Genomic DNA, 11,936 nt, shown 5'->3' with positions numbered 1-11,936 from the left:
GATCTAAACAAGTTCTGCAGATATTTTTGTGCATGCCATGTGTATGCTTAAATTCCATTTAAAAGCTACTGCATACTTCAGAGAACTTGAGAGCATTTAAAAGCAATCTTTACTTGTGGAGAGATCATCCTACCTGTTGTAAGAAATCGAACACTAGGGTCAGGCAGGGAGTACGTTTTTCAAAGAGCATTTCTGCAAAGTTATAAAATCCGTTAGTGTTAAGTCTTACAGTAGCACTTCAGTAGAAACCAGGAAGTATTTCCTCGTTTTTAACAGGGTGCAGTCATGCAGTTAAGTTTTAAAACACAACTGGGAAGAGTCTATTTCTTGAAATGCCATTATTTATACTCTTGCAACAAGGAAACTCTTCTAAGCGCGTGAGGCTGCTAAGTTTGACGAACCCACTGTCTGCTATGCTGGCGGATCAGGAGCAAGAGTAAGTGTGTGTGTGTGTGTGTGTGTTCGTACAAGTGTAGCAAAGAGACTACAACTAATACATACTTTATTTACTTGGTTGAAAGTCACGGCACATACAGGGTTTACTAGCGTGGACCTTGGGCTTGTAGCTAGGTTTTCTGTGCTCGAGGTCACCCACTGCCATCGGCTGGTTTTCTTTGAGGATCAAGGTGGGTACTTTCATACAGAATCTTATTTTTAATTCCTTCTCTGGCCATTCTTTCCTGGATTCTTAGCTTTGCGTGATTATACCTACAATGGAACCTTTTAAGAAAAGAACAGGAGTTAAGTCTTTCTTCAGATAAAAGTTCTAGAAACAGGCTTGAAATTTGTAGTGACAAAAGTCAAGATGCCCTTACAGATGGCTATCCCAGGACTGAAAATACAGCTGTTCTAATTTGGGAGTGCTATGTGGGGGATACTTTGATGTCAAAGAATACTTATGAGCACGTTATGGTTACAGTATGCTTTACATAGAACCTCTTATCTGTGATGTATTCTGGGTCTGGCTTCTTTTTCTTCCCCCCTCAAGAAAACCCATCAGATTCAGGCATGTGTTGTACCAGTAGTTGTGAACACATTCTTAAAGGAGCATTTTCAGATTGATGCCAGAAGCAGGAAGTGAACGTGTAAAAGGCTGAGGCCTTCCTAAAGTAGAAACCATAACTTGGTGCTGATGCAATGTCCTGCATTCATCTGACGAATGGTATAAAATGTGTCTACAGACACAGAGTTGAGATAAAGGCATTCCAGCAGTTCCGTTTTGTACGGCCCGTTTCCATGAAGAGATATTTTTCAGAATAAACACTGAGGGCTGGGGGGGTGGGTGGGTAGTCTTCCAGTGGGAGCTCGCTCAGAACGAGCATGTGCTTGAACTTAGATAAACCTATCGTGATTCTGGACCTTCTTGAATGACTTGGTTACACGTACCAGCATCCTAATGTGACCAAGAGAAATCCTCCTACTCCGACGTCACATGATCTTCTAATCCTACCTGTCAAAAAGCATAACCACTGTAATTAAGTTAAACAGTACATATTAGTCCATCTAGAAAATGTTCATCGTACATAGAGAAACACAGATCCGATACTCACTAGTTAACAAAAAATGTCCGAGGCCAGCTACGACCGATCCTAAGGAACCGTATAATACGGAGTCTCGTGCACAGGGGATGTTCTCAACATCTAGAATTCCTAGGAGCTTAAAGGTCTAGGATGAAATCGAAAAGAACCTGGACTGAGCAAAATATTTTTACTTCCGGGTGATCTGGCAAAGGCTAAACTAAGACATGTGCTGTGTGACAGTGGTGAATCCACACACCGTCTTTGGTCATCGGGCTTTGGCCCTGGGACACCCTGGGAACCTGGCCAGAAAAGCCCATTCCAACAGGACAACGTAAACCCTAAGCGAATTAAACTAAGGTGTTAATACCACAATTTGCTAATTGACTGGTATGAAAATGTGGGCATCCCTCATCCTATGATCTCTCTAAACATCTATGAAAACAGTTATCGCTGATCTGAAAAAGCAAGTTTGCTCCCCGTACTTTGGGAGGCATAGAATGGTAAAAGTAAAGTTATTCTAACCGTGCTTTCTTAAGAGTATGGTGCTGTTTGCTTTAAATTCAACAGTGACTGCAGATTTTATTGCTATTAGGTGAACATCACTTTTGATCATACAAGTAACTTCATGTGCAGATACATGGGTGCACCATCTCCTGGGGTTCCTTACCTGTGGTAAGAAATTGCACTGGACTGTATTTGATTCTTTGTAGATAGTACACGGTAAGCACACCTAGGGATGGGTTTCTCAGCTCAGCCACTAACTTCTACAACCTGTAGGATATATATGTATTTTTTAATGTCTGTGGCCCTCAAATCTGTAATGAAAGGCATTGGGCTATGTGATGATTCAAGTTTCTTCCAAGTGCTAAGATGAACCTTGACATGCTTTTCCTGAGTCTTCATGGATGGACAGACGGACTTGGGCTTCCTGATTAAAAAACATACTGCCCAGCTTAACCTCACATGCTTAGTGTGAATGTCAAATGGAACTCTATTTTCGGGGTTTGGGGAGGGCAGGACATGACTTTTTTAAAGTCACACTTGCTTCGCTGTGACGTGCCTATGTAGGGATTTAATGAGATGGTTTCCTAAAACTTGAGTAAATGCAAGCTTTCAGTAACAGCTTTGTAAAAAGGAAGCAAATTTGTCCATTTAAAGGTTTCAATTACAGGGGCGCCTGGGTGGCTCAGTCAGTTGAGTGTCCCAGCCTCGGCCCAGGTCATGACCTCACAGTCTGTGATGAGTTTGAGCCCCACATCAGGCTGTGTCTGTCTGCTGTCAGCCCTGAAGCTGTCAGTGCAGAGCCCACTTCAGATCCTTTGTCCCTGCTCTGCCCCTCCCCCACTTGCTCTCTCAAAAACACACACTTAAAGAAACTAAAGATTCCAATTATGGGGCACCTGAGGTGTTTCAGTTAAGTGTCTGACCCTTGATTTCAGCTCAGGTCATGATCCCAGGGGTCATGGATGGAGCCCTGCAACCAGCCCTGCACGGACAGCACAGAGCCTGCTTGCAAATCCCCCCCACCCCAATCCCCCAATGTGTGTGTGCACACACGCGCTCTCTTAGTAAATATTTTAACAAGTTTCAATGAATAATTTGTAAACAGCATAGTGTGAGGCAGGATTCCGTAGGAGGAGGGAAAAGGGCAAGTCAGATTAGAGGCTGAATTATGAAGATCTCGTTTGTATTTTCTCCTGTTTGCTGCTTTGGCTCAAGCTGCTGCCTGGAAAGAAGTGTGATTTGGTTCATAATAAAGCTGAAATTATGTATCGTGATTATTCTAGTCCATTTTTTTCCTCTCCCTGTTCCCCTTCCCAGACACCCCCCCCCCCCAACATCGCTTGGTGGACACAGCAGGTGCTCCTTAATGTTGCCGACTTTAATTCTAAAATTATAAAAGCTCTTCCTACATCCCTGTGTTTTCAAAAAGGTTGGAGGATTAATTCTGCTTCTAGGCAGTTTGTTTTATTGGGGGAAAAACTGCGCTTGTCACCTTGTCCGTTCTAAAGGCCAAGTGGAACAGAATAGTCATGGCAGGTGAGCAGGTGGGGAGGATGCAAGCCACTCTGCAGATTGGGCTCACACTGCAGTTCAGGGCTGGTGCCCTCAAAACCAGCCGTTTTCCCAGGTCTTTGAAACAAGTGAAACCAGGACTTTCCACAGGGTAGGAAGTCCCGATGGCTTGCACATTTGGGCAGGGACGTCCTAAACATAAAAGGAACACTCGGGTTGGCCACCGCACACCTCACTATGTATGGCTTTTCCATGTGGATTTCCCTAGGACCCCAGGATACACCAGGATCTGCAGACAAAACACTTCTGGGGGCACTTAAGCAAAATGCTACTAACCTCAGTTCCTTGCAAAGTTAAAATAGCCTTGCCAGACATCTGAAATAGTGCTCAAGTCAGCTAGGAAACTTACCTTTTTCTGCTTAGAGGTTTTCAAATCTGCCCTCAGATTCTGGGATGGGCGATGGGGATCTAGGTTTAGAAAATTTCAGGGTCCCCCTTTCCCATGAATCTGTCAGATGGGAGATCGCTTTTAGATAAGGAAAGTGATGAAAAATCAACTTACTTTAAAAGACCCCTTAAGAGAAGTTCCATCTACTTTATAAAATGGAACCTTCTAGAAAAACAACGTGGCTACAGGCCAAGGATGCTGCTGCCAAACATTCCCCACTACGTGTATCAGCACCACCTCCAACAAAACTGGTTTGTGTCAGTAGCGCTAAAGTTAAGAAACCAACACTGAACACTGGTCTAATTGAACAATGTAATTTAGAGCTGGTGATGGGGTGGGGGTGGAGGGCTGCTCCTTCCAGTCTCTCTACATCCCTTCCCCACAACCTCTCAATGCAGGGAGACCTCTGAGCCGGGCTGTGACCTGCTGGCAGTCCGCCTGACCCTCAAAGCTTGTCGTTTCCACTCACTGTCCTTTACCTTTTTTTTTTTGGTAAATGAAATGGGGGAGATGTTTCCCACAGGTCGCACATCTAGGGACTAAGACTCCCAAGTACAGAATCCTACATCTGCAATTTGTATCAAAACTGGGTATGAGCGCACAGACTTCTTTTAAGAGCCCACTCTTCCTTCACTAGTAGGGAATTCTCAGCTTCCCCGTAAAGCTGGAGTTTAGACTAGTGATTACTTCAAAACAAGTATAGGAAAACTAATGAAAAACCTAAGTATATAGAACACTTTCAGAAAGTACACTGAATTGTAAGGATCAGAAAGGTAAAAGGTTCAAGCCCTAAGTCCCTCTGAAGCACTATTTATGATGTACAAGCATTTCATATTTTTATTCCCTGTGTACTCTGCAAACGTACACTTAAAAAAAAATTTTTAATGTTTTATTTCTGGGTGGGGGGGGAGACACAGCATGAGCAGGGGAGGGGCAGAGAGAAGGAGACACAGAATCTGAAGCAGGCTCCAGGCTCTGAGCTGTCAGCACAGAGCCCAACGCGGGGCTCGAACCCACGAACTAAGAGATCATGACCTGAGCCAAAGTCAGCCGCTTAACTGAGCCACCCAGGCATCCCCGGAAACGTACGTACACTTCTGCCATTAATGAACTTAAGCCCATAAGCTAAGGAAATTCTACTTGTGTAGACTAAAACTCAGTTGGTTAAGCGTCAAACTTTGGCTCAGGTCATGACCTCATAGTCTGTGAGTTCGAGCCCTGCATCTTATGCTCAACATGGGGCTCGAACTCACAACCCCAAGATCAAGAGTTTGCATGCTCTACTGACTGAACCAGCCAGGCACCCCATAAAAATTTGAAGCTTAGATTTGGAAAAGCAACGTTTCCAGCTCAACTTGATGGAATTAAGGTATGCTCAAAAGAGATTTCTAAGCCAGGTGAATAATTTACAGGAAACAGACAATTAGAGGCACCCCATCTCCCATTGCCAAATGTCTCTGCGTCAAGTGCCCAGACCTCTCCAGTGGCACCGGATGAAGTGGGTCTCTTCCTATTTATAACCAGTCCTAACTGCAGTGGATTCCTCCTGACCACTCAAAAGTGGCGCAGATGAAGGTACCCCTTCGTTTGCACCATTATTTTTCCTCCTGTCTAGAAACAGAAACAAAACCCCTCCTTTCGACACTTCTTCCCCCCCTGTGCCCCCCATGCTGCCTGCGGTACAATCCCATTTTTCCGCTCCCTTTCCCTGCAAAGCTAACGTTAACCTCTCCTCCCTTTAACTCGCTTCAAAGAGCATGCATCCCTACACTGCACTCTGCAGCAGCTTGCGCAGACACACGGGAAGCCCCACCGCACTCCCATCAGTGCACCTGGCATGGACGGACCCTCGTTTGTTTTCAAAACGTTTTCTTTCCCTGGCTTCCAACGGGCCAACGCCTCCTGGTTTGCTCCCTCGCTGGCTGTGGCTGTCCCTGCTCCTGTGCAGGTCCTGTTGAAGCACTGCCCTTCCCCACTCCCAGATGAAAGCTTTCACTTAAATGCCATTTGCATGAAGGCGACTCCCGTATTTGTAAATCACACCTAACCTCTCCCATGCTCTCCCTATTCATCTGTCTCGCGATGCCTTGTGTACGTCAAAGAAGCACCTTGAAATGAACATTCCCAAATGAGAGTTACTTTTCGGGCACCGTACCTCAACCAGTTTGCAAACCAAAAACCTAGCAGCCACGATCCTTGCTTCATCAAACCCACGTCCAGTTGGGGACAGGCCTGAACCGCACACACCCTGAACTCAATTCACCTCCACTGCTGCTTCGAGGCTACCATCATCCCTCCGAGTATCTAAACAGACCATCCTTTTAAAACCCTCCATGCCTTACTACTGCTGTGAAGACCCCCGGTCTCGCCCTCTGGTCTAGGTACACTAGCTGTGCCTCGGACAAGCCATTGCACACACTGCCTTTCTCCTGGATCTCTGCATGGTCGGCTCAGCAGATGAAATTCTGGTTTCTGCAGTACAATGGGAGCGCCACAAGGAACATTTTGCCTGTTTTGATCAAGGCTGTATCAGTAGCACCAAATTTAGTTCAGTAGGCCCTCAGTAAATACTCAGTGCTACGTAATACTTCATGCTACTAATGCTACGTAAGTTTTGTAATCTCTTTGGTGAGCTCTGATGGATACTAGTGTTTACTCCCCCTCTCAACCTTGCCACACAAATGTGGTAGTGCTCAGTTTTGCGTCTTTACTTAGCCGAATTTCCACCAACTACAATATTTTCTTTTACTAGTGATGGACCAGTTAAATAGGTCAATAGTATTTTTTTTTCATTCTTCTTAAAAAAAAATTATTCAATGGCTAAACCCTACTTAGGACCCTTAAATGATAGGTATCTCCTGTCAAAGGTAACAATGAGATACAGGCCCTATTTAAGATGCCAGTGTTTACAGTTAGGTGCCTCTTCAAATAAACCATTTTTAAATAGGGGTACATTTGGTTACATTAAGTATATTCCAAATAGCCTATGAGGCATTAAAAGACAAAAGGCACTGACTGTGTAGAAACTGACAAATATGTTTTGATAGTAAATACGAAAATAATTTGTTCATGGACATTAATATGAACGCTTGTTAATATTAACCATCTGATGGCCTATCTGGGCCAAATTTAATGGAAAAGTCCCCAGAGGAGCAGTAACTGAGTAGCCAGATTTCCAAGCTGAGCAGAGACTATCCTAAAACTGTAGATTATAGGACCATTCTGGCACACTGTGGGTCATGAGTAAACATTTGTTCACTACTGATCCAAAGTTTAGTATCTCTCTACACGCTATTGAAAAATTATTTCTTCCATTTTCTGAACATGGGTTATTCGCTCGGCCCTGAGGCTACAGGGTTCCTTGAAGGAGCCCAAGAGGAAGACGACATAAACGATGAACTTCCAGTACCAGGAGTGCTGTAACGGTGTAGCCAAGGGGAAGGTGCGGGGAGATGGGGGCCGGAGGCGTTCCCGTCTGTTTTGGGGTGGCGGGAGGCCCTTCAGGAGAAACAGCCCTCCTTTCCCTAGCCCCCGTGTCTAGAGCCTCGGGGAGCCTTGGTGCAATCGGAAGGGAGAGGCCCCGCACCCCGGCTGCACAATCAGGGGCTCCGTGAGGGCTCTGGATTACAGGCCAAGGAATTCGGCTTCTATCCTGCGAGCACCGGGCTGCAGCGACTGCACCTCGCGCAGCGGCGAAGCGGTGCGGTTCGCAGGTGAGCGCGTCGCGCCTCCGCCCGCGCTCCGCCCGCCGGGCACGGCAGCTCCCGGGTCCCCGTGTGTCGTGCTCAGAAGCGCACAACGCCGGAGACCAGGCGCCGGTCCTCGGGGAGCGCGGAGACGCTCTCCACCGCGCGCAGCACGTGGCGGGGCAGGGTCACGGCCACTGCCGGTGCCGCTCGTCCCCTCCGCCCCCGAGTCCCGGCCACTCTGGTCAGTCAGGGCACTGCGGCAAGAAACGTCGGGGCGGGGACGGTAACTATCCGGAGCCCGGGTCCCGGCGGGCACCCCCCGAGCCCCCCACCGCCGGACCCCGGCCCGCGCGCCCCTTTACCTTCCCCTTGGCGGGCTCGCCGGGCTGCGGCGCGGCGGCCATGGGCTCCGGAGGGCGCCTACGGCCCCGCCCCGCCCCGCCCCGCCCCGCCCGCGCCGCGAGCGGAAGCCCCGCCAGCCCCGCCCCCGCGCGCCGGCCGCCATTTTAGGGAAGGTTCCTGCGTCTCCGCAGTGGCCGCGCAGGCCCGTCGCCTGGGCTGCGGGTCGTCTCCTTTGTTCGAACGAACGGGTGACGCCTTCTCCACAAGGGGCTGTCCGCAGCCCGGGGGGCCGGGGCCGTGAGAGGAGGAGGGCTCATGAAACAGCCCTACACTGGCCTCCCCGGCGGGGGGGGGGGGGCAACACAGCACCCGGGCGCCTCGAGGCTGCGCCGCTTCCCGCCCCAACCCCCTGCTTCCGCCCCGACCGCCATTTCTAACTGTCGGCCGCGGGGGCGCGCGCGCGTGCCTGGGGGCCGGGGGCGCGCGCCAGGCGGGGCCGCGGCGCGGAAAGCGCGCGCGCCGCCGCCGCTTTGTCCTGCGCGCGGGCCCCGCGGCCGGGTCGGCGGCCCAGCCCGCCCCCAGCCTCGGCCCACCGGCCCGGAAGTCGGCCCGCGCTCGCTCGCGGCCCGCGTCCCCTGCGTGTCCTTTGTCCTTCCGGCCCCTGGACGAGCCCGGGCTGCGGCGGCCACCTCCGCCCAGCGCCGGCCCGCGGCCCCCCGCGGCCCCCCGCCCGCCCCGCCGCCTGCGCTGTTAGTTCCCTGACTTAGTAGCTTTAAAGGAGCGCCGCCCGCCTCGCCCGAAGGAGACTGGGGACAAAATGGAGGGAGCGGTCGTGGGCGGACGTGCGTCAGGGCGCCCGGGCCTCCCGGCTGGCGACATTCCCCCCCCCTTCCCCCCGCCGTGGCCGCGCGCCTCCCGCCCGGTGCCCTTGCAAGTGCGCTCCTGGGCACGCGTCTACGCGGGCGCGCGGCGGCCCCGGTCGCCCGGTCCCGGCTTCGGACCTCGCCCCCCTCCCGCCGCCCGACCCCGTGAGCCCCCGGGCCACGCGCCGTGGTTGCGGACCGCTCTGCGTGCCGCACGAGCTCTGGGTGGAAACGGACGGTCACACCACGTACTGCGGTGCTAGGGGCTAGGCCGCGGACTACAGCCCCGCACCCCTGCCGCCCGCCACGTGGGGGTTCGCCCCTGCACCCCTCGAGCTAACGATGCTTTGCACTCTTGGTCTGGAAGGGCCTATTGAGAGTAGCAATATTGCGTAAAGGAGGGAGGAATTCTTTTGAAGTGATTCCTAATTATGTTGTAAACGGAGGACTGGAAAAGTACCGGGTGAAACGCATACGCCCTCCGCCTGCAGATTTTGCGGCGCCTTGGAAAACTGTAAAGTTACTTTGCAGAAAGTGTAAACTCATGGTTTCTAAAAAGTATTTTTTATGTTATTTCTTTATGTCAAGAATTGCGTTTTCACAAATACTGCATAATATTTGCATGTTTTATTTATTCCCCTCCCCCTCCCCAAGTTTGCAGGGGACAACTGAAAAGTAAGATGTTTTCCGCTCTCACCCCTCCTTTGTCCCCTAAGGTAAACTCACCAGTTTCATGTGCCGGTTTCCAAACTGTTCTTTTTCCTCCTTTTTTTTTCCTTTACTAAAAAACAACACGGGAATTTAGCATAAAAAGCGGAAGTCTCTCCATGCCTTACCTGCACCCCCTACACACCTACTTGTGTTTCCGTATATGATTCAGATCTAATTGTGCATTGTGTACTTTGCATTCAGTACTTTACTTTTTATCATCTGACACTATGTTGGAGATTTTCTCACTCACTTTAAAGGCTGCTCATCGATCCTTTCATCAAACCTCATTTTCCTCCTAAGTGACATAGAAAATTTCTTTTTTTGTTTTTACTAATTCCAAAAAAAAGAAAAATGCTTCAGGACCATCTTTCTGCTTCTATTTGTGTGCACATGGTTAAGTAGTTCAGGAGGATGGGTTTCTGGAAGGGGCCTGATGCGAAGGGGTATGACATTAAAAACTTGAGAGGCGCCTGGGTGCCTCAGTTGGCTAAGTGTTGGGCTTTGGCCAAGGTCACGATCTCTAGGTTTGTGGGTTAGACCCCCGCCCCCTCCCCCGGGCTCCGTGCGGACAGCTCAGAGCCTGGTACCTGCTTCACATTCTGCCTCCCGCTCTCTCCGCTCCTGCCCGCCCCCCCCCCCCGTGCTGTCTCTCAAAAATGAATAAAGGTTTTAAAAAAAATTGAATACGTGGGACACCTGGATGGCTCAGTCTGTTAAGCGACTGACTTGGTTTGGGCTCAGGTCATGATCTCGAGGTTTTGTGAGTTCGAGCCCCGCATCGGGCCCTGCACTGACTGGAGCCTGCTTGGGATTCTCTCTCTCCGCGCCTCCCCCCCCCCCCCCGCCCCTCCTCCACTCGCACTGTCTCTGTTGCTCTCAAAAGAAATAAACTTAAACAAATTTTTAAAAAATTGAATACCTACTGCTAAAGTGTCCTCCAAAAATACTAGCAGTTTACATGCTCAGTAGCAATGTGTGTGAGAGCCTGTGTCCTCACAACCTTTTTAACACTGCATCTTATCTATTAAAATTTTTGCTGATGTGATGGGTGAAAAGGAGTCTTCCTGCTAAAACTTTCTTAAACTTGCTGCTTAAACTTTTAGTATAGTTGAGCATTCAAATGTTTGTTGGCCATTCTTTTTCCAAGAACTGACTTTGTATGTAGACCTTGCACATTAGAAATTTTGTTTATGTGATTTTTCTTACTAGTTTATAACAGCTCCTTAAAATGTTGGCTTTTACCTCATAACGAAGTTATTTCTACTTCACGTATTAATTTTGTTTCTGGAGACTTTATTTCTTTTAACTTTTTAAAAATAAAAAACGGAGTCTAATCTGTCAATATTTTCTTTTATGGCTTTTGATCTTCTGTCTTGCTTACATGAGCCTTCGCTCCTACAATTAAAAAATACTCTCATAATTTTGAAAATAAGCTTCATGTCCTCCCTTCTCAATAATTTTGATCATTTATACATTTTTTCTTAAAAGACAAATTTTGGCATGTTATAACCAAGTTTGTTTTATCCATCTTATTTTTTGTTTTTTCTATTTTTAAAATTTTATTTGAGAGAGAGAATGAATGGGGGAGGGGCAGAGAGAAAGAGAGGGAGAGATTCTTAAACAGGCTCCGAGGTGCATATGCTCAGTGAAGATGGAGCGAGCCTATGAAGGGCTGAATTCCACAATCCTGGGATCATGAGCTGAGCTGAAATCAAGTGTCAGATGCTCAATCGACCGAGCCACCCAGGTGCCCCTGTTGTTTTTAAAGCAAAAAAATTTTTCCCAGCTTTTTGAACTGACTCCTTAGTTCACTTATTCTCCATCTGTTTTTGGTTCCTAATGAATGTATTTAAGGCTATAAAGTTTCCTCTGAGAATCATTTTTATCCCATGTTATGTCATAGATTTGGACAGGTGATGTTCTTATTGCATCTTTTCTTAAATTTCAAATAGTTTCAGCTTTTATTTCTTTACAAGTTAATAAGTGTGGATACGGTTTTGGAATTAATTTTTAGTTCTTTGGTTTTGTTTTACTTTACACTGTGACGCACGTATTTCCACCTTTTGTAATTTATTCATTTGTGTGTGTGTTGCCGGAGAGATTAGTTTGTGCATGTTCCATAGGCATTTGAAAACTGTCTGTGTTCCTACATTAGCATTACATTAAGGTTATTAGTTGTAATAGTATAATGTATATTATAAATATATGTGTATATAAATATAAACTTAATAGCATAAACTTAGGCTTATTAATTTTTGTACGGTAAGGGTTTTTTTTCATTGCAAGCAACAGGCTGTGACTCTAGGTAGCTCAAAGAAGAAAGAAGTGTACTGGAGGGGCCCCTGGG

At 48.1% G+C, this 11,936-nt stretch overlaps 1 protein-coding gene across 1 annotated transcript; it reads right to left on the bottom strand.

Annotated features, from left to right (window-relative positions):
- Positions 1 to 485: 485 nt before the first annotated feature.
- Positions 486 to 8,100, bottom strand: LOC120235270 (cytochrome c oxidase assembly protein COX20, mitochondrial). The gene is made up of 4 exons (XM_039237484.1): positions 8,036 to 8,100; positions 1,551 to 1,665; positions 1,387 to 1,450; positions 486 to 720 (listed from the first exon to the last, which is right to left on the bottom strand). Exons 1-4 carry the CDS (start codon positions 8,075 to 8,077, stop codon positions 588 to 590), a joined length of 354 nt encoding a protein of 117 aa, XP_039093415.1. The 5' UTR covers positions 8,078 to 8,100; the 3' UTR covers positions 486 to 587.
- Positions 8,101 to 11,936: the final 3,836 nt, after the last annotated feature.

This window comes from Hyaena hyaena, unplaced genomic scaffold (genome assembly GCF_003009895.1).
Source record: "Hyaena hyaena isolate Hyena2069 unplaced genomic scaffold, ASM300989v1 scaffold_127, whole genome shotgun sequence".
NCBI lineage: Eukaryota > Metazoa > Chordata > Mammalia > Carnivora > Hyaenidae > Hyaena > Hyaena hyaena.
This window is presented reverse-complemented; position numbering and strand designations above follow the sequence as displayed.

Coding starts and splice junctions, on each gene's coding strand:
- LOC120235270 (XM_039237484.1), bottom strand. CDS start 8,077: ATGGCCGCCGCGCCGCAGCCCGGCGAGCCCGCCAAGGGGAAG. Junction 1,666..8,035: donor GCGAGCCCGCCAAGGGGAAG/GTAAAGGGGCGC, acceptor ATTTCATCCTAG/ACCTTTAAGCTCCTAGGAAT. Junction 1,451..1,550: donor CGGACATTTTTTGTTAACTA/GTGAGTATCGGA, acceptor GCTTTTTGACAG/GTAGGATTAGAAGATCATGT.